This window comes from Sorex fumeus, unplaced genomic scaffold (genome assembly GCF_029834395.1).
Source record: "Sorex fumeus unplaced genomic scaffold, SorFum_2.1 ptg000007l, whole genome shotgun sequence".
NCBI lineage: Eukaryota > Metazoa > Chordata > Mammalia > Eulipotyphla > Soricidae > Sorex > Sorex fumeus.
In genome coordinates, this window is record NW_026606064.1 from 52690904 (window position 1) to 52713627 (window position 22724).

Sequence of the window (22724 nt, forward strand, 5' to 3'; positions counted from 1 at the left end):
ATAAATAAAAATAAATGAAATAGAGATTTATTGTGGAAGCTATTCCACAAATTCAAGTGTGAAGTGTGAAAACAGTTTCAAAAGAGATTAAGTTTTCAAATCAAATAGACTTCCTAAGAAATATCTGTCACTGTCACTGTCCTCCCGTTGTTCATCGATTTTCTCCAGCAGGCCCAGTAACATCTCCATTGTGAGACTTGGGTTTGGCATATTGAATACGTCACAGGTAGCTTGCCAGGCTTTGCCATGCTGGCGAGATACTCTCAATAGCTTGCTAGGCTCTCCGAGAGGGGCGGAGAAATCGAACTCAAGTTAGCCATGTTGGCTGCGTGCAAGGCAAAGGCCCTACCGCTGTGCTATCGCTCCAGGCCTCCTAAGAAATATAAGACCAATATATATTAATTTGTCTGTAATAGTTCTAAAAACAAAATTGTTAGTAGACAATTCCAAGTCAGTCTAGTAGTCTTAATAAGGAATGCAGGTGTTTGTGGATGTGTAGGAATAACAAAAAAATTTTTTCACATTTTTTAAAATTTTTTTAATGGATCACTATGGGGTACAGTTACAGACTTACAAATTTTCGTGCTTACGTTTCAGTCATACAATGATCGAATGCCCATTCCTCCACCAGTGCCCAAATAATAAGAATTTTTAAAATGTAATATGTTTTGAATAGCAGACACATACCTCAACTATGATGACCTAATTTCTGGTATATAATGTACATGATTAGGCAGAAATAGGCAAGCTCACACTGGCAAATTAACTATCAAATACTCAGTCAAAACTTCGTTTGTGGCCCCCACTTCTTGATCGATTTCTATTCCCACTTCGTCTTCTTCCATCTTGTCAACTTCCTGACCGACTCCCCTGTCGACTCTGTCTACCAGACCGGCCACTGGATCGACCACCTGACTGGCCAGACCGGCCAGAACGGCCACTTGACCAGCCACTCCTCTATCTGGAATTAGAAAATATGTTTCCGTCATAATATTCTTCAATTTCAGGTAATTTGGCGGGCACTGATAGTATATAGTCTGAATCATGCCACTCTGCCTGTGACTTTTCTGATTCAGTTGTGGGAACATCAAAGCAAACACCCATATTTCCTTTTAGGAGGCACATTCTGGTAATTTGGGACACAGAATTACTACTCAGCTTTTTATTGAGTTCTTTCCAAGCACAGTTGACGTCCTGTATTTCATCTTGGGTTTCCAAAGTCATGGTCACAAATCCCTTATCAGAGGTAATCAAAGATCGTGGTTCGAAACTTGATGCGCCAGAGATGTGGGCTAATGCTGCGGCCAGTGCATCCACCGCCCCTTTCTCTTCGATCAGTCTCTGAGCTGATGGTCGGAAAAAATCAACAGCAGCATAAGAAACAGAAGCCAGAGACCTGATGGCATCTATGCTTTTAGATTTAACTAAATCCATTGTAGAAGGAACACCTACACGTTTAAAAGTAATTCCTGCTTTTTGTTCCACATATCTTAGTTGACCTCTTTCTCTTGGCTGATAAAAACATACACAAATCCCTGTCCAGCCAGCTCTACCTGTGCGTCGGGAGCGATGAATATAGGACTCAACATCCTGTGGAGGAGCACTCTGAATGACCAGATCAACCTCAGGAATGTCCAAACCATGAGCAGCTACATTTGTTGCCACCAAAACTTTAAAACTACCTTCTCTGAAGCCTTTCAGCATAATTTCTCGTTGAGATTGTGCAATATCTCCATGTAAATACTGAGCATTCTGTTTTATGTGCAGATTCATTGCCATTTCAGTTACATTCTTTTTGGTTTCACAGAAAATAATAGCGCGCCCCTCCAATCCACTGTAGACTTGAAGGACATCTTCAATTACTGCTGGCCTCTGAGACCAATGGCACTGAATGGCCAAATGTTCCACAGTAGTTGCAGCCTTTTGAGTCATTTTTCCAACAAGGTCAACCTGTTCATATCTGGATTTCATGTATTTTTTTGCAACTTTGTATACCCACTGTGGGCAAGTTGCAGAAAAAAGTAAAGTCTGAGGATTGTCTTCAGAATCAGTTTTGTAAGATTCATGAATAATATCTTCAACTTGTTCAGCAAAACCTAAGTCTAACATTTGATCCACTTCATCAAGCACAACATGGCGCAGTTTAGAAAGATCTAATCGGCCACTCTGCAGATGGTCTTTGATACGACCAGGTGTTCCAACCAAGATGTCAATACCATTTCGGATATGGTTAATTTGGCCTTGATGTGATGTTCCACCATAAAAACATGCCACACTGAGTTTCCTAGTTATATCTTTGAAGTCTTTAGCTATTTGGTTTACCAGTTCCCTTGTAGGAGCCAAAACAAGTACCTTCGGTGAGCGACTTTTTTTAATCGTCTCTTGACTTCCTTGGAGTCTTTCAATCAAGGGAATGGCAAAAGAGAATTTCTTTACTGTTCCTGTACGTGCTTGAGCAATTAAATCTTTTCCTTCATATACAGGACCAAAGGTTTTAACTTGAATAGGAAAGAGATATGTTACCCCTCGACCTTTCAAAAATTTTATGGTCTCTTCAGAAATGGGAAAATTGGAGAAAGCACCTTCTTTCTGTTCACAGGTTAGGCTCTCTTCTTGTTTATTATCACTTGATTTATGAGTAGAACTATCTAATGATGACACTCGCTTTGATTTTTTTCATATTCATCAATATCTCCATTTGACAGATCATTTCTTCTTGACTTATGAGACTTAGAAAACTCATCTGAAAGTCTATTAGCTCCTTCAGTGTCTCCATTTAACTTTTCTTTCATTTTAGATTTTTTGGGCCTGGGCGCATCCAGGTCATCTGCAACACCATTTTCTCTTGCATCTGATTTCTCAGTTGAGTCATAACGATGTCTTGACTTCCTTCTATCACTCTTTGGCTGCTCCTACCGACACTACCTCCACTACTCAGCTGCCACCACACTCCAGGACGCTTTCTGGACCCGCGTGGCAGCTCCGGCCGAGACTCACGCACGACTGAAGACCCACAGAACAAGATAACTGGAACTCTCTGAGACCTTGGACTCCAGGCTCAACGGACCCAGGGACAGAGATTCTCTGCTTGCTCCCACCAACCACAGGTGACAAAGGGATTATAATCAGGAGCCCCACCCTAGCCTGCCCTGTCTGCTTCTACCAACCACTAGAGACCCAGGGATCGGATTGCACACAGAAGACCCACCCTACCCCTACCAGGACCAGATAAATACCCCACAGGCAGACCTCCACTACCGACACTACCTCCACTACCCAGCCGCCGCCACACTCCAGGACGCTTTCCGGACCCTCACAGCCGCTTCGCGGCCGCGAAACATACCATAAAACACTAAATACCCATCTTCTGTAATTGCCGTACCATATTTGATAGGGTTCAAATATGGTAACACCTTCGAGGGCAATTAGACGTCGCCCCAAAAGCTTCTATCCCTCTCAGAAAGATTGGCAAGCTACCAAGAGTATTCCGTCTGCACGGCAGAGCCTGGCAAGCTATCTGTTGTGTATTCGATATGCCAAAACCAGTAATTACAATGGGTCTCATACACCTGACCCTGAAGGCTTCATCAACATGGCAGCACTGAGAAGGATGAGAAAGGAGAGGCCGATAAAATCTCAAGGTTGAACTAGGCTGCCACAACGAAGGAAGACAAAAATGATCGTCTGTACTTTCAATGCACGTACGCTATCATCAGATGCATCCATCGAGGACCTGATAGTACACGCTCGAAAGATCAAGTATGACATCATTGGTCTGACCGAGACAAGAAGGCACCAATCTCATCATGCCGTTGTCGACACTGGAGAAGAACATGTCGGAACATGCGAAAAAAGAGGTGTCGGAGGCATCGGTGTCCTTGTCAATACAAACTTGGCCAAGAGCATTGATTCATTTGAATGCCTAACAACCAGAATCGGACATTTACATTTGAATAGATGTGGCTCACTGCCAGCAGTTTCTATCTTCCTTGTCTATGCACCAACATCTCATTATGATGAAGGAGAAATTGAGAAGTTCTACATGGAGCTGGAGAAGTTCTATAAAGAAGACCACACCTTCTACAAGATCATTGTGGGTGATTTTAATGCCAAGATAGGACAGAGAAGATCAGCTGAAGAACTTCACATAGGGACCCATGGTCTAGAAGGGAACGAACAGGGTGAGAGACTGTCTGAGTTCATCATGTCTACCAAGACCATCCATGGTAACTCACAGTTCCAGAAGACTGAATCTAAACATTGGACATGGGAGTCTCGGGGTGGATGATTCCACAACGAAATAGACCACATCATATTCAATCGACGGTTTTGCCTGACCAATGTCGCTGCTGTCCCAAAATTCCAAACGGGATCAGACCACCGTCTCCTTCGTGAAAAATTCTACTTCACAGAATGGGGAGAAAGGGCTGCAAAGTTTAAAAAGAGAACTCCCAGAATGACCACCAATTGGGAGCTCTTTGGCACTATTTCAACAACATGGGAAGACGCCGTTGTTAACAACATTGACGAGGAATACGATCAACTGGTTCAGCACCTCCATGATTGTGCGAGGAACGCCAAGAGAGAGATAGCCACAAAAAAACGGCTGTCTTCGAAAACTCTTGAGCTTATTCACCAACGTGGTTTGCCACATGCCTCAGGCAACCGCAAGCTAACGTCCAAGCTCGCAAAAAAGTGCAGAGATGCGATCAAAGAAGACCTCAAAGAGAGAAGAGCAGAAGTGCTGGTAGATGCGGCAGAAGCCAGGAAAAGTATTTGTAATGCCCGCCTGTCCTTCGCCAACTACAAGACCAAGATGACTGCCCTCCGACGTCCTGATGGATCTATCACATCCTCAAGAACGGCAATGGAGAAGATTATCCATAACTTCTACTCAAATCTCTTCGATAGCCATGTCCACTTGCCGACATACCAAATTCCACAGGATGGATAAGTTGTTCCCAATGTTCTCCCTTCTGAAATCCGACACGGCATTTCATCAGTAAAGAAACGAACAGCACCCGGCCCAGACAAGGTCAGACCTGAACACCTGAAGAACCTGACGTCAGTACTCATCAATACACTGGCTTGGCTCTTCACATGCTCCCTGTCTGAATGCAAGGTTCCGTCCCAAGGTTCTGTACTACTGTTAAGAAGGGAGACATTCATGACATTGGCAACTATCGCCCAATCTGCCTATTGTCTGTCATCTACAAGTTGTTCGCTCAAGTCATCCTAAATAAGATTGGCAGAACACTAGATGAAGGACAACCATGCGAGCAAGCTGGGTTCTGCAAAGGATTCAGCACCATCGACCATATCCACACAATAACCAAGGTCATTGAGGTTTATCGGGAGTTCAAGATGCCGCTCTGTCTAACGTTCATTGATTTAAAGAAGGCCTTTGATTCTGTTGAGATGGAAGCGGTCATTGAAGCCCTAGCCAATCAAGGCATTCAAGCTCAATCCTCCAATCAACGCATTCAGCTCAATCCGCTGTATTGCGGATTCACTACCAGGATCTCACCATTCTACAAAGAAGTAATCATCGATGTCAAGAGAGGGGTTCGGCAGGGTGATACCATTTCACCGAAACTCTTCAGTGCCACCCTCGAGAACATCATGCGACGACTGGAATGGGAAGGAATGGGAGTGAAGATAGATGGTCGGTAACTACATCACTTCCACTTTGCTGATGATATTGTTTTATTAACACCAATCATCAGCCAAGCGGCACAAATGCTGGCCGACTTCGACCGTGAATGTGGAAAGGTCAGACTACAGCTGAATCTTACGAAGACAATGGTCTTTGTAACGCTAGCATGCGACAGGGACAAATAGAGACGTTACTGGCACCCGCTCGAGCAAATCAACGATTAATGGGAAGTTAAGTGATTAAGTGATTAATATGTTTTGAAGATAATTTTTCTTTAAAATAATTATATTTGTACACAGGTTTCTAATTTACCATGAAAATGTAGAATAACAGGAACAAAGATATATGTTTTATGTTTCCTCCATAAATCCCAAAATTTAAAAATATGTTCAATAATTATTTAATAATGCCTGACCTGAATATATTGGAAGGAAAAAATAAAACTTCAAAGATAAAATATAAATATATTGTTTATTATATTAATGGAAGGGATGGGTTAGGATATGAATTATTGTTATCATAATCATGAAAGGGTGAATTAGGCTATAAACCGGGTTCTTAAAAAAGATAAGGTTTCTACAGGGAGAAATAGGGTTAATTTAAGGTCATAACTGAATAAATATGATGTAGAAAATGCACAAAATGTAGAAAAACTCTGCGAGAGGAATGTAAATAACAGAGACAGAAGGGAAGCATATATGTACAGAATCTTTGATGACAAGAAACTGCTTTAAAGGAAAGCACCTTTGACACTCAAGAATGAAAAAAAAAGACATTTACTTATACCAAAACAAGTGAGAATAAAATTGTAGCTTTGAGAAGTTTGGTCACAGAAAGATCAAGAATAGACTTTGGGAAGTACAGTGGCTATTGCATTGGAATGAATCAACTGTATTATTTCTTTTTTTATTTTTATTTATATATTATTTATTTATTTATTTATTTTTGCTTTTTGGGTCACATCTGGCGATGCACAGGAGTTACTCCTGGTTCATGCACTCGGTAATTACTCCTGGCAATGCTCAGGGGACCATATGAGTTGCTGGGAATCGAACCTAGGTCGGCTACGTGCAAGGAAAACACCCTACCCGCTGTGCTATTGCTCCAGCCCCTATTTCTTTTTTTTAAAAAAAAAAAAACTATATTATTTGTAAGCAGGCCTTTTACTAGTAATTTTTTTCTTCCCACTAAGTCAGTTGAACTTTGTCAAAACAAATTGCTGGGAGGTACTTATTAATATGTCAGCTGTTAAGAAGTTTTGTTATTTATAACCAGAATGGAGATTAAATAGTGATGTATGAACTGGGATTTAACCAAAGGTTTGTAGGATAAAACCCTTTCTTCTCCTTTATGGAAAATTTGATGCATATTTGAGTTTAAGATTATGCCTTTAATTAGGAATATTAACTGAATCATGTTTTTGTCTACCAGTAAATAATATCCACATATGTATCTGACAGTCTATAGTAATATGAAGTGATGAGTGCCAGCATCAAAAAGTCCATAAAAGATCTCTTTATATAAAGGGTAATATTTATTTGGATTAATAAACTTCTTGACTATTAAAGAATATCATTAAATTAGCCTGCCTCTAATCAATCTAGTATCATGAAATTGGTATCTATAATGTTGTTTAATTCAGATTTCAATTAGATGAGAGAACTAGGAAGATAAAGATAAGAAGTAAAGACAAATAGATAATAATGAAAGTGCTGGCTTGATTTCTTCTGTCCCCATTACAAAAAGTTTCCTTTACTCTTACGTACCTCTACAAAAGTATTTTAAAATAAATACAAATTCAAGGATTTTATATTTATATGAGCTGGAGCGATAGCACAGCAGGTAGGGAATTGGCATTGCACATGGCCGACCCAAGTTCGATTCCTCCGCCCCTCTTGGAGAACCCGGCAAGCTACCTAGAGTATCTCACCTGCACGGCAAAGCCTGGCAAGCTACCCATGACGTATTCGATATGCCAAAAACAGTAACAAGTTTCACAATGGAGACTTACTGGTGCCTGCTCGAGCAAATCGATGAACAACAGGATGAAAGTGACAGTGCAGTGCTATATTCATATATATTCATATATTTATAACAATCTCAAACACCCAGGATTTTGTGATATTGTCCCTTCGTGGAAGGGGTAAAGGATTAGTCATATGCTGCAATCAAATTCTCACCAGGCCAGTAGATTTATATTTTATGCCTTGCTTCAGAAAAGTAACAGCTTGAGGAAAATTTATGAATGTCTTAATTTGGAGGTCAGTTTTTCTCATTATAAGAAACTGGGATTGGAGAATAAATATGACCTAGCAAGATGAAGGTGATAATGGCAGGCAAGGGGAAACATCTGGTAACTGTAGTGTGGGTAATCATAGGCCCATTCCTTCTGAGGACTTCACTTGACTCTTTTCTTACTACTGAGATTTACAATCTTGCTGCAATGCAAGTTCAGCATCTGGTTATATATTCCCAAATGGCGTGTAGGTAAGAATAGTACTTATGACACTGATTTCCTTAGAAATTACATGAGCAGTTCTGTAAGGGAAAAAAAGTCTTACATGGACAAACTCCAAATTCATCTGAAAACTTCATTTAACCTAATGTCAATTTGATTATATGTATAAGATTTAAACACTGAAAGATAAAATAAAATGAATAGAAGAGTTTAAAGTGACACTTCATACACTTTCATGGCAATTTGAAAAGAACTATAAAGTCATCACACTAGAATTTATTTCCAAGTTAAGATGCTTAAAAGGTAATATTGTATGGCAATATAAAATTCCTATATTATGGGAAATCATAGTATTTGAGACTAATATTTTTCACATTACACATGCTCAATTTTAAACATATGTTAAAATGTATATTTGTATCCAGCCAGTTGAAAATAGAGTAGAAAAATCTCCCTTTTAACTTACTATCATTACCCTTCATTTTCTTAACGTTAAATAAATAAATAAACCGTAATTTATGATTGTTCGCATTTTGCTGAGCTTTACATGACAGTAGCAGTCACTGGTTTCAGTAAAAAAAAATTAAAAGAAATAAAAGAGGGCAGAGATATAATTCCTTAGAGTATATTTAAGCACTTTTCTTTTCAGAGATTAGATGTGATAATAGGTTCAAATGAAAGTTTCTCTGAGAGAATTTATTTTGCTTATCTGACCTAGTCTGATATTCACATGTACAAACAGAATCATTTTTTAGATCCTTCAAAGACTAAAAGAAGATAGCTGAAGTTCTCTATGTGTACTCATGTTTGAAATCCTTTGACTTTTGGAAATGCATCAACTGTTCTAGGAATTGCAATTGTAGAAAAATTATAAATTTAAAATGTTGGGAAAGACTATTCTTGACTATATCTTGGAAGAAACTGGTTCATAGAATATATTTTTCTCTAAAGGAATAAATCAAATGTTAAATTGAGTTTGGCCTCATTTCAGTACAACAGATGCAGGCTCTTAAATTATTTTACCTCAAATAATAATAATCTTTAAGCTATTTCATTTTTTCTTACAGTAAGTACACATTGACACCCTACATTCTTATTTAACAAGATAAGGTAATTTATGCTGTATTAACTAATTGACCATGAAATTTCAATAACTAACAGAATTTCTTAGCTACACAGCTACAATATACTTCAAATCAAAAGGTTATCCAGAGAAGCAGATAATGGGCAATGACTTAGGGATAGTTTATTGCCATCCTGATGTTCCATAATGGCAATGTAATCACATTGGAAGAAACTTAAAGAGAAAAGTCATGTTTTAACTACAAAATGCTCAGAGTAATCATACAGAACCAGGTTATCTCTAAAGAAAGTGAAGGAATAAAGTATTTCTGTGTAGTTAGGAAGATAAAAGAGAAATAAGATTTTAGGTAAAAGCAAACATTGTGAATAATTTCCTGGCAGAATATAGCAATATGTGTAGTGATATATTCATTATTTTAAGTAAGAATTTTCCATAAAATAAAAGACAAGTCAGCATTTAAAAACTAATATAATTCACCTTATTAATGTATTCAAAAATGAAAAGCCATAAGATATAATGAATGCCTAAAAGTATCATGTACATATGATAAAAACTCTGTGCAAGCAAGGGCTACTTATTCAACTGAAGAAGCCAATTCTAAATAAATAAATAAATATAAATTCTATATAGGCAACTTTTTAATGGTAGAAAATTGAACTCTATGTGCTATAATTGGAGAGAAAAAAACAAAGCCATCTGATTTGACCATTGCCATTAAGCTAGCATTAAAATCCATCAAAACTAACAAGTTAAGGAAAAAGTCTAATACTTTTTTTGAAAAATGTAGAACTATATCCAATAACCACACACACACACACACACGCACAAACACATACACACATGATCAGAATTACTGTTGTCTCTTATAAAATTATAAGTTATAGATTAAAAATAATAGTCTATGTCATCTCTTTATTCTAAAAATGACAACTGAGAACTAAAATAGCATAGTAGGAGGTTTAATCAATTGCTAGACTTAGAAGTCTAGTAAGCAGACTATAGATATGTGTGATATAAGGGCAAAATACTAATTAAAAAATAGAGTAAAAAGAGATATGTGTGAACATTTATGCTTGTAGTTGGAAAAATTCATAATTGTGAAGCAAATCACTTCTGAAGTATTTATATATTCAGTACAGTTCCAATAAAATAATCCCAGCTCTTTCTTTTGTTATAAAAATTGACCAGGTATTTCTAATATATATAGAAAGTCTAATAGCAAACAGTGGCCAAATCAAAGTGCAAAGACTACTTCTGCTTGACATCAAATGTACCACCAAGTCACTTTAGTGTAGACAGCATTATTTATAAAAAGACAGACAGGTCAAGGAGATAGCTCGAAGGGTTGGCACATTTGCTTTGCATACAGGAAACTTGGGGTTGATCCCTGGTATCATATGGTCCCCTGAGCACTACTATAAAGGGCCTGTCCCCCAATCACCAACCCTAGAACATTACCACATACTACTGACTGGAGCCCAAGAAACAAAAATATAATAAAACAAAATAAACGGATGAACAAAGGAAATATAATAGAGCAGGGGATAAGAGTGTAGTCATTCAAAGAATTTTACCCCACATACTACTCGTTTAAAATTGTTTTTTTCTTTTCTACCCAACACAGCCACACTCATTCATCTATATAATATATGTGTATGCTCTCCCACCACGATGGTTGTTCTGATTAGTTACAATAGAAATTGTGTGACTTCCAAAGCCTAATGTATTATGATGCCCTGTTATAAAGCAGCTGATTTATCTCTAGAAAGCATCCAGAAAATACTTACATATCTATGGTCAATGGATTCTTTGACAAATGTGAAAGTACAATTTATTAAAAATATTAATTAAGGAAAGAATAATTTTTGTAATGAATAGTGTCAGAGCTATTGAACCGTTAGGTAATAAAAATTAATGTCTTCATAGGAAATTGCATTAAAAATTTTAAGAGAAGTTCTAAGTTAATCATAGACCTAAATATGGAAACTAAAACTGAACTATTAAAATATCCAATCTTTAGAAAGTAAACATGTCAAATGCTGGGAAAGTCTTGGAATTATAAATTTGTGGTAGAAATTCAAAATGCTACAAAACTATTTAAAAAATGTTTGGTGACTTCAAATGTGATTAAATTATGAGTAATTAATGATATATTTATTACCACTTTATAATTATTTATGAATAATATAAGTCCATTGTTCAAGTAACAACGAAAAGTTACACAAAAGTCTGTAAGATTTTGTCTACAACTTCTTTTTGTTTATGGGTAATCAGCTGTTTTTATCATAATTAAAAGAACTTCACTTTGATATTCTGTTGGTTTGCTTGCTCTCTTTCCCCTCCTTTTCTTCCTTCCTTCCTTCCTTCCTTCCTTCCTTCCTTCCTTCCTTCCTTCCTTCATTTCTTCTTTATTTCTTCCTTTCTTTCCTTTTTTTCTTTCTCTCTCTTTCCCCCTCCTTCTATCCGTTTCTTCCTTCTTTTGTCTGTTTCTTCTGCTGTCTCTGTCTCTATCTCTGTCTCTCTGTCTGTCTCTCTCTGTCTCTGTCTCACTGTCTCTGTCTCTGTCTGTCTGACTGTCTCCCTCTCTCTTTCTCTCCTTTCATTTTGGGGCTGTGCTTAACTGTGCTCAAGGATTATTCCTGGTGGTGCTCTAGGGAACACATGCAGTACTGGGGATCAAACCAAGGTTGACTATGTGTTCAAGGCAAGCACCTTAATCTCTTTACCTTCTGTATAATTTTTCCAGACCCCAATCCCAGTGGTTTCACTAAACCTTGGTAAATGAATAAATTTTACCAAATGACTCAGTGGTGAAAAGTTTGCCTTGCATGTGTGAAACCCTGGATTGATCCACAGCACCACAACAAAACAAAAGACAAAAAAAGTATTTTAATCATGCACTAGAAATATGAAAGAGGCAGTTTCCAAAGCAGTGTCTCAGATCTTTTGTATATGCCACTGAGTGCTTTCCAATAGTGTTTTACATAATATCTTGCAAGAAACTTAATATTTCTTCCCCATGATTCATGTAGCTTCCTCTGGATCTCCAAGTAGAGGTCATTGGGTCCAAACACAAATGGCTTTCACACTATCTGACATTCTGGTCATCTCCCACTGTCTCAGAGTAGGTGACTGTGAATAGAATGCAGACTGGAATCTGGATTCTTCCAAGACATGTTCTTAGCCAGCAATGTAGAGAGTTATAATTCTAAACACACACACACACACACACACACACACACACACACGTATGTGTCTATCTTGTGGGTGTGGGTTTGTAACATAACACTTTGATAGAATCCTACATATATATGTGTGCATATATATATATTTATGTATACATCATGTGTGAATTTTTATGTGGGAACAATAGATGTCTACTGAGAGTAAAAATAGAATTTGGCATATAATGTAGCTAAAGAAATGTGTCTGCAATTATGAAAATATTTGTGCTATCAGAGGAACAAGTCATTTTTCTTGTTATGTTGATGATAATTTTATTTTTTTCTTTTACTTCCCCACTCACTTAACCCCTGTAAAGAAGGTATGGGAACTTGGATAAATCACCTCACCCTTCTGAACTTTCGAATAAAATTGAAGACTTAGATTGCATATATGCCTTATTCTAGTTCCAAATTTCCTGTCTGTAGGCTCTAGGGAAGGGAGACCCTCAAGAGAATCCCTTCCTGCTTCTCCTATTTTGCTGTTGCTGTTTTCCAGCTGATCAGGAGTCTTGTAACAGGTCATGATGCTCAAGGATTTGGTCTCGGTGCTCATTGAGTGCTGCACACTTTTTTTAGGAGTGGTGCTTGCACAAAGGCTCAGCAGGGTCACAGGCCTGGGCAAGGTCTACTCTTTGGTGCCAAGGTTTCTAGACAACAGAGATACTGGGATCTTACTCAGATATTTGGGATGGATCAGATTATCAAATAGCCTGACACTTGCATGGTGGACACTTTCAGCCAATGAACCAATTCTCAGGACTCCTACACAGAATATTTGTGTAAAGTTAGCAGCAGTTGTTAGCTTATGTTAGTTGCATAGCAAATGTTAATTCCTTTCTCTCCCTTCAAATTCTTTTCATGCATGAGCCTGCAAGATTCTCATGGGAAGTCAAAGAAAAACATAAAGCGAGAAGGAGAGAATGAACTTTCCCCCAATGAAAGAATTGCTAAATAAGAAAGGGACACTCCGCAAAATCTTCTCCATGGCAATTTGGTTTGGAAAAAAAAGGAAATTAAAATATGTCCCAAGGCCCTGAGCACCACAGAGAACAAGACGATCTGGACCAGTTCTCAGTGCACTGTCATCTGAGCCAGTGCACAAATTGGTTCACCCAGCTGAGAAATCCAATGTCAGGTATTCAGCATTGCACAAAAATAACAGATGTTTAAACTCTGGCCTATTGTTTATGCAAGTAATTAGATACACATACTTCTATTTTGAACACGGCTGATGTATTTCCAACTGCATGGTTCAACATGCACATTGTGGGTATGGGAGATAAAAATTAACATTTTTGCCACCGGTTTGAGTAATATTCTATATATTTTAACTACCTCTGCATGAATACAACTTAAATAACACTACATCCATGCTTGGTTTACCAAGGCAGGAGTTAAATCATGAAAACAATATCATGACACGAAGCCAAATCACATGTTTGAAGTTCGCGAGAAATAACCTTTAATCTAAAGAAAGGAAGGTAAAAGTAAAGGAAGAAAGCAACCAAATAGGATTTAAGTCTTTGGTGAAAACAAACGTATTTCTTGCTCTGAATTGTCTTATATAGTTAGAGGAAGAAAAGTTAGAAACAGAAAAAAATATATTTCAAATGGTTTCTGAGAATGCAATTAAAAGTGTGCCATTCAAAATATTTTAACTTTTTCCATATTAAGTCTTTGGAGCTGCCACCTTGTTAACATAACCAAAATATCAATTGTTATAAACTGACATCATTATAAATGCAGACCACTGGCAGAAGCTAGAACCCACAATAGGAATTGCCCATGCAATGAGCACTTTGAACATGAAAGAGGCAGATGTTTTTCACACAAAAATGAAGGTAAAATTAGAGAAGTATTGTTTGAATATAAAAGTAATCAACAACTATGAAAAAATAGGTTTTTAAATCAACTTGGTTGCCCAACCCCATATTTTCAGGCTTCTATATTGTGTGCGGCATAAGTGACTTTATGCCAAGATTTTTTTAAAATTTTCTGGTTCCTTAGAAAAGGAGAATAGGAGGCAAAACAAAAACAAAAACAAAAACAGAACCCTAATATTTGAAAATCAAGTTATTTTCTACGTATCTCTGAAAATAGGCCTTTCCCATATCAGTCAGAAGAGAGGCCAGAAATGGTTTGCAGAGAATAAGGTTTCCTACAAGATCTCAAACCTGGGTTTCCTTTAGTAAGGTAAAGATTTCTGGACTTTGACATTATTATGGAAGTTATGGAAAAAAATAGGTATTGGTTTAATTTTGTTTTGCAATGTGCCACAATGCTTCCACATCTCATTCTCTCTTAGGTGAGGGAAGAGTTGTAAATCTTTGTAACTTGACCAAGAGCAGACAGCATGTCCTGAGCCAGACTTGAGATAGGACTGCCTGAGGATTATAACATACATGGCATATTCCCTTTCTCCAGGAGATCTTGTTCTCCAAAATAACTATGATTCCTCAATTGTTAAGGGAGTAAACATTCACTTCTTTACATGCATCGCATATATCCATTTGGCCTCTTCATTTTGTCTTTTTAAAAAAAATGGTAATAATCTTAGCGTTTTCTCACCAGTATTGTATTGCCCTGTTGTAGCCAAATTTTACGGTTACAGAAAGCATTATCAAACCAGGCCAAAAAATACTCTGACTTTGATTTAATATGAAATTGTACATTTCATTTCCAACAATTTCCATCACTAAAATAATGATTTGGCTTATTTGTGTTTTCAGAATGACTGGAAAAAGTTTCTATTTTTCAGAAAAGCAGTAGTGTTCAGTAATAAATAAATATGGCTTTCGTCCAAATAATTCTGTCAGCAGGATTATCATCCTCATGTGACATTCTGCTAGGAACTTTTAAAAAAATTAAGCATTATATCATTTAATCCATTGATTTTGCTGTTGTGTTTATTTATGCAAATAGCTAAGATTTTCTGTTAAGAAATTTTCTCATCCTTAGAGATGAGAAACTATCACTTTCCCTCTGTCTACATATAATCTAGATTATATATGATACTCTTGGATATTAAAATAACATGTGTGTATATTATACTTCAATATAGGGAACTGCATATACTTTTGAAGAATCTTTATCCTGGCATATATTTAAGATGAATTCTGTCCCTTGGTGAAAAAATTGTTGTTGTTTCCCCCTGTTTTGAGACCACACCTGGTGGTACTCAAGTGTTACTCCTGACTTTGTGCTCAAGGGCCACCCTAGCAATATGCCCGGATCAAACTGTCGTTGCCTGAGTGTAATGCAAGGCAAGACGTTTAACTCCTGTATTTTCTCTCTAACCCTCAAATTAATCTTTTGACAAATTGTGACCACAACATGCCAAAATCTTATCCATATATTTTGGAGAAACTATAACACTTTATTTTAAAAAATCATGGAATAATTTTTTTTAAATCTTATAAAATTTTATTTTATGAATTTAGTATTTTTCACCTTCTCTAAGGCTTTACCTCCTTTTCTCTTTTTGATAATTTCTTGTGTAATAACAATTTCTTTATGCTCTATTTGTCAAAGATAGGTCCTTACAGAGGTAAAACTAAGTGCATAGAATGGATAAATTCTCTCTCTGAGTAAAAATAAATCAGGTTAAATTTGAAATTCCTGTGGGACAGAGAAATGACATACAAAGACAGAATCCTCTGGAGCAACACCTGATATCCCATGGTCCACCTCACAAACAACAAGGAGTTATGCCATGACCTACTTTGTCCACGCTGCTGTTGGATGCCATGTAACAGAGTCTATTTTGAGGATAAAGTTATTGCTAAATCAGAGTGCTCTACTTGACTCTTTGAATGTGGGAATTGGCATTGCTTAATTTTTCAGCAGTCATTAGAAATAGATGTAATATATATATATATATATATATATATATATATATATATATATATATACCCAGATATATCCTGGATATATCTCCATGTGTAGTGATGAAATTGCAAAGTCCAGGTTTATTTAAAATTTAATTTTTATGTCTAATATTGTATTTTTTATTTGAAGGACTATGGCTTAAAATACTGTTAATAATAGGGTTCCATACAAACATCATTCGAATAATATACCCAATACCAGAGTGTTTGCTTTCCTTTGTCAATATCTCAACACCCCTTTTTCCGGTTACAGGTTAGTTTAGTTCTGTAGGACAATTATGCAATACTGTAATTCTCATTGTGATCATATGGTGGTTAGCACTGTGTCGTGTAAAATGCTTAGTGGTTTTCACAGGAACAGGTATAGATAGGTAGTTTACCAAATGATGCTTAAGATACTTTTAATCTTAATGTTCCAGTGATTACCAAAAGTAATATCTCTCTATATTTTATATATTTTTATATATATAGATATATATACATTTTATATAGATATATATTATATATATTATATATGGATACATATTTTTATATATAAATAGTTATATCTATATATTATATATCTATATATTTTTTAACTTTTTACACTTTATTTAAATTCTTTGGTTTATAAAGTTGTTCATTATGCATTTGTTACAAGCAGTCTATATTCCAACCCTGATCCTACCACCACTGTGACCTTCCCTCCACCATTGTCCCTGTTTTCCAAACTACATTTCAAGCCTACCCCTATGGTGAAAGTTCAAAATAATGTATTATATTTTGCCCATTATCACTAATGGAATTATCAAAAATTAATTCAGTAAAAGAAAAGGTAAAGGTAAAGGTAAAGGTAAAGGTAAAGGTAAAGGCCCTCCCGTTGATCATCGATTTGCTCGAGCAGGCCCAGTAACAATCTCCATTGGAGACTTTGTTGTTACTGTGTTTGGCATATCGAATATGTCACGGGGAGCTTGCCAGGCTCTGCCGTGCCAGCGAGATACTCTCGGTAACTTGCCGGGCTCTCCGAGAGGGGCGGAGGAATCGAACTCGGGTCGGCCATGTTGGCTGCATGCATGGCAAACGCCCTACCGCTGTGCTATTGCTCCAGCCCCAATAAAAGAAAATTTGTGAAAATTTTTATATCTTACCATTCAGTTCTCCCAAAGAGGAATCAAAAGAGCTATGCTTAGAGTATCACGTTTCACTCAAATGAGAGAAAGAATCCGGAGTTCCGACCTCCATCAAAACTCAAGAATCAGGGATGCTGTCTCGTTTGCCAAGGCATCGAAAATCAGATGGGCTGGACACGTAATGAGATTTAGAGACGACTGCTGGACTAGAGCCATTACCGACTGGATTCCATGAACGTCAAAAGACCATGTGGCCGCCCACCTACGAGATGGTCAGACTTCTTCGTCAAGACCCTGAATGATCAATTTGAGGCTCTTCGTGTTCCTAGAATGAACAGATGTCGTTGGGATACACTAGCACGTGACAGGGATGAATGGAGACGTTAGTGGCGCCCACTCGAGCAAACAGATTTTTTTTTTCCCACCAAACTTTTAATAGAGAATTTTGCAAGTGGTACATATAGGCCTTTGGGAGGTATAAAGTGGAGACATTTGCAGCCATAATTTAAACACAGACTTTTACACTCTTAGGTAGAGGATTTCTCTAACAGTAGACAGATTGCTGATCTGCTGGCAAACAGATGATTAACGGGAAGTCAAGTGATCAAGTGATCATGTGGACATTAAATCCTTATCTGAGGGTTTACTAAGCTATTGTTGCTAATTGAACCTTCTGTGTTAGTGTTTTTATGAAATGAGCTTTGTTTCTATGCTACATTTGCATCCAACCTGGTGTACTCCCAGTGGGTATTGTAAAGTTCGGAGATATTCCGTAAAATCCAGATTATTTAACTAAGAACATTGAAATGACATGGTAGTGGTGGTGGAATGTGGATGTGGCTGCCGAGACTTCAGGAAGTACCAGGTAGGGGTAGGGAAAAATTGCCCACCCCTACTCCAAGAAGGCCCAGAGTTTTCAGCCCCAAACCCCCATACATCTAATTTTTTGGCAGTTTGGCATCTCTGTTGGTGGTGAAGTACAACCCAAATATAGAATTTTAGAAATAATGAGGTGTATCCCTGTGGTCCATGATAAAATAAATATAAAGATGTTGGATACATTTTTTCCTGTTTGAGATTCTAAAGTGTATATTAAAAATGAAATATTCTGGGTAGCTCTTTAGTAAAGAAGTTTGCATAATTCAACATTGATTATTTTATTTTTCACAGAACACATTATTGTATGCCATAGAATACTAATTTCTGGAATTACCAAGTAAGACAATGCTAAATTAGAATATTTTCTTCCTTAAACTAGCTTACATAATTTATGGATTGTCTCTTTATAAACTCAGTGTTTTACTACTTTGGAACAATTTCAAATTCAGGGGCATCAAACCCAGGTTTGCTCTATGTAAGGCAAATGCCTTAGCCTTTATAATTAACTAACTTTTTCATAACTTCATCCTGCACAGACACAGTGTGGAATCCATACAATTTATGCTACTGCCATTCCTCCCCTTCCTTCTCTTTTATTCTCAAACTTATATTCTCTTTCTTTTCCTTCCCTTCCTTCTTCTACCATTCATTCCATTCCCCTTCCCATCCGTCTTAAACACTCCCTAAAACTTTCTTCTCCTCTCTTAAGTTTCCACCTCACCCTCTTAAACTTTCCTCCCCACAATACCTCTCCTTCACCTTCTGACCTCCCTCCCCTCCTCTCCCTCTCTATTTCCCCCTCTCTTCTCCTTCCTCCCCTCTCCTCTTTTACCCTTCCCCTTTACTTCCCTTTCCTTCCTTTCTTTTCCCTTTCCTTTCTTACTTCTCGTCTTTCTCTATTTCTTCTATATTTTATTATGTCATTTCAAAAAAATTGTGCTAAACATCTATCCAAATTTATCTTGTACATGTTTTTAAAAAGAGAAGTCTGACCTTTTATATTCCCTAGAATAGCACCATATTGAGATTTATAAAATAAATGTTCTTTCCTTATGAAAAATATATGATACATTGTAAAAATTATGTTTTCAATAGAAAGGACCTTTTGGCTATTTGAATTCTTGCAGATGATACATAAATAATATTAATTACATAGTGAGAACTAAATAACTGTTAAATAATTGAAGGCTCAATTTATCTGATATTGCTTTATCTTCCTCATCAGCTTCATGTTATACCCACCTTAGTTTACACGTTTTCCTCTTTCAAGAGGGAAATATTGAAGAAAATGCTTCTTTCATCATAAGATATAAAACCTATTAAAATCTCATTAGCCATGAAACTTCAAGTGCCTTTTATAGTTTGTTTTGTTTGGGGGCTCATACTCGACTATGCTTAGGGTTTTCTCCTGATTTCACTCAGGGATCAACTCCAGGGAATATTCGAGGGACCATAGGCACTGCTGAGTTTGAACCCAGGTTAGCTGTATGCAAGACAAGCACTTTACTAGCTATACTCTCTGGACCTGTGATTATCAGGGAACTTCTCTAATCTATTTGTTCAATCACCATCACGATCATCCTGTTGTTCATCGATTGCCTTGAGCAGGCACCAGTAACGTATCCTTTGCCCTAGCCCTGAGATTTTGAAAAGTGCCCTATTCAAGGCTCTCTCAGGGTTAGGAGAATGAGACCCATCATTGTTACTGGCATATGGCATATTGGGTACGCCACAGGGAGTTTGCCAGACTCTTCCGTGTGGGCAAGTTACATTCAGTAGCCTGCCAGGATGTCCAAAGTAAGAATGAGATAATAAGATGTTGCATGGCCGCTAATGCGGTAGAGCACTTCCCGGAGCTGGGTTTTATAGTCTTGGCTGTTGATGGGATTACACGGCGCCAGGGGGTCAGTTGGTGGGTGTGACCCCTGCCTACTGGAATATGGAGGATCTGGGTGGAGGATGCTCAGCCCTCATCCGAGCCGGCTTGAAGATCTCAGCCCCGGGACCCATATGCCTTTGTTCCTCTGCCGGTACCTTCATGCGTGTGGAGAGTGGTTTCAGCATGGTTGTGGCTGGTTCTGGAGGTCTTTGGCTGCCGGGGCTCTACTCGAGGCAGGGAGGGAAACTCAACCCGGCCCCATGCAAGGAGCCCCTCTTTGTCCGTGCTTTAAAATTTTCATATTGATTTGTTTGACTTGATTTTAAGTAAAAAAGTGTCTTTTCTCACTATTTCTATGTCATGTGAGGATTATTCACTTTGTAAATGTGTATGGATATGGAGTGTGCGTGTGTGATGTGCATATGTGCGTGTATGCATATGTGTATGTGTGTGTGTAGGGCATGAGTGAGGGCTGACCAGTCGAATAGAGGCTACCATGCTGGTCCTACATACAGCCAACCAACGTTCATTCTGGAGCACCACATATGGTACCTGGAGCCAAGGAATGATAAATTGAGTGCAAAGCCAGGTGTAAACTCTGGTGCACCCAGGAGCACCACTGGGTGACTGGGTGTGCCTCCACAACTCAACCACCCAAACAGGGGTAAGCATGTGCATATGTGTGGGGTGGGCTGCAGAGAAAGAGAAAGAGAGAGAGAAAAAGAGAGAGATGGAGACAGAGAGAGTGCGCAGGACAGAGGGAGTTTTTTCGTTTTTACATCAAATATGTATCTGGATAAATGAAGGTATGTTACTATCAGCACCACTACTGCTCTTTCTTACATCAAGGAAAAACTTTAAATATTTTTATAATAGCAAGTGTTTAATTTTTATTTGGGATTGTATTATTCCAGTCTTTAAATAGTACGAACTTAATTTTCTAAAACACATTATATCAGGGGTCCAGTTACCCTAAGTAAGACTAACAGCTTTATTATTATAAAAAATATTCCTCTTTTACTGTTTTCAGTAAAGCTGAAGATATAATCTTTAGAATGATGTAAAGTTATAATTAGAGACAAGGCTATAGAAATATCAAGATGATATTTCAACTCAATTTTTTTAATTTATCTTTTTATTTTTTACCTCATTTTTAGTTAATCTAGAGTGATAGCATGGTGGTAGGCCATTTGTCTTGCACACAACTGGCCCAGCCGAGCCAGGTTCGATTCCTCTGCCCCTCTCGGAGAGCCTGGCAAGCTACCAGGAGTATCTCATCCACACGGCAAAGCCTGGCAAACTACCCAGGATGTATTCGATATACCAAACACAGTAACAACAAGTTTCACAATGGAGACGTTACTAGGCCCACACAAGCTACTCGATGAACAATGGGAGACAGTGCTACAGTGCTATTTCCTTCATATTTCATTAACAACTCCATTGGGAATGAAGACTATGGTTTGTATAAAAATTATCTTATGTGGAACTAGTCTTGCAGTTATTGAATTCATGTAACTGCTTCATAGAACCTGACTAACAGGGATAACTATAGTCTTTTTCTTATTTTTTTTATTCTTTACTTTTGCTTTAAGATGCTTAGAGGGTCATGGTACCTTAAAGGGTGAGAATGTTGGTAAATATTTAGATGGATTGTCCAGATTTTTAAGATTTAGAAAAACCTTTCACACAGTTACAAGATATGATACTTAAAATTGTACCGAATCAAAAATATCACTGCTATAAGCATGCCACAAAGCCAGAAATACTCTAGTGGTGAGAATTTCTTTCTTTTTTTTTCTTTGATTTGGTAGTTTATTTTTTAGTTTATTTTTTAATTTTTATTAGTGAAACACCATGAGATACAGTTGTAGACTTACAATTTTTTGTGCTTGGGTTTCAAACTTTGGGTTTACTCTACCAAAGTTTCTGTTAGTTGCTAATTTTTTTCAAGACATAGGATATTAACCCATTAATATGTCTTAACACTTGCAACTTTGAGGATTTTAAAGGGAAAGGACAGAGAGCAGAAGACATCATTCCAGATTGATGTTGATCATTGGACTCTTCCTATAAGCCTTGAGAACTAGATTATGTAGAGAGCACTTTAATTGAAATAAAAATTATTGTAGGAGCCACTGGTCATTGTAACCCCCCTGGCTACCATGAAAATACCAATAAAAGTGGCCATGCTTAAGAAATATAACTTGTGAAACATAAACTATAAGATTTATAGTTTAGACACTATGCAGTAAATAAAATTATATATGTACTTTATTCAAAGACCTGAGAAAAAGACGAACAAAAGTACATAAATAATAAAACCACAAAAACTGATTGGAAGTAAATGTTGTTTAAATGAACATGAATGAGCAAGAGTAGAGATATAGTAATATAGTAGGCAATTTTAAAAAAGGATTAAAAATTTCCCAATGCATCACTAAATGCTTTTAAAAAATACTCATTTTATAGATCAGAAAGATGGCAATACAGTATGTAAGACATTTGCTTTGCACAGGAAGACCCAAATTTCACTCCTCACACC

At 37.3% G+C, this 22724-nt stretch overlaps 1 protein-coding gene across 1 annotated transcript; it reads right to left on the bottom strand.

The window, feature by feature from the left end:
• Nucleotides 1-676: 676 nt before the first annotated feature.
• LOC130016389 (ATP-dependent RNA helicase DDX50-like) lies at nt 677-16170 on the bottom strand. The gene is given in 3 exon segments (XM_056107088.1): nt 677-2678; nt 2681-2912; nt 16144-16170. Coding segments are annotated over 3 exon segments (2160 nt in total). The 3' UTR covers nt 677-777.
• Between the last annotated feature and the right edge of the window lie 6554 nt (nt 16171-22724).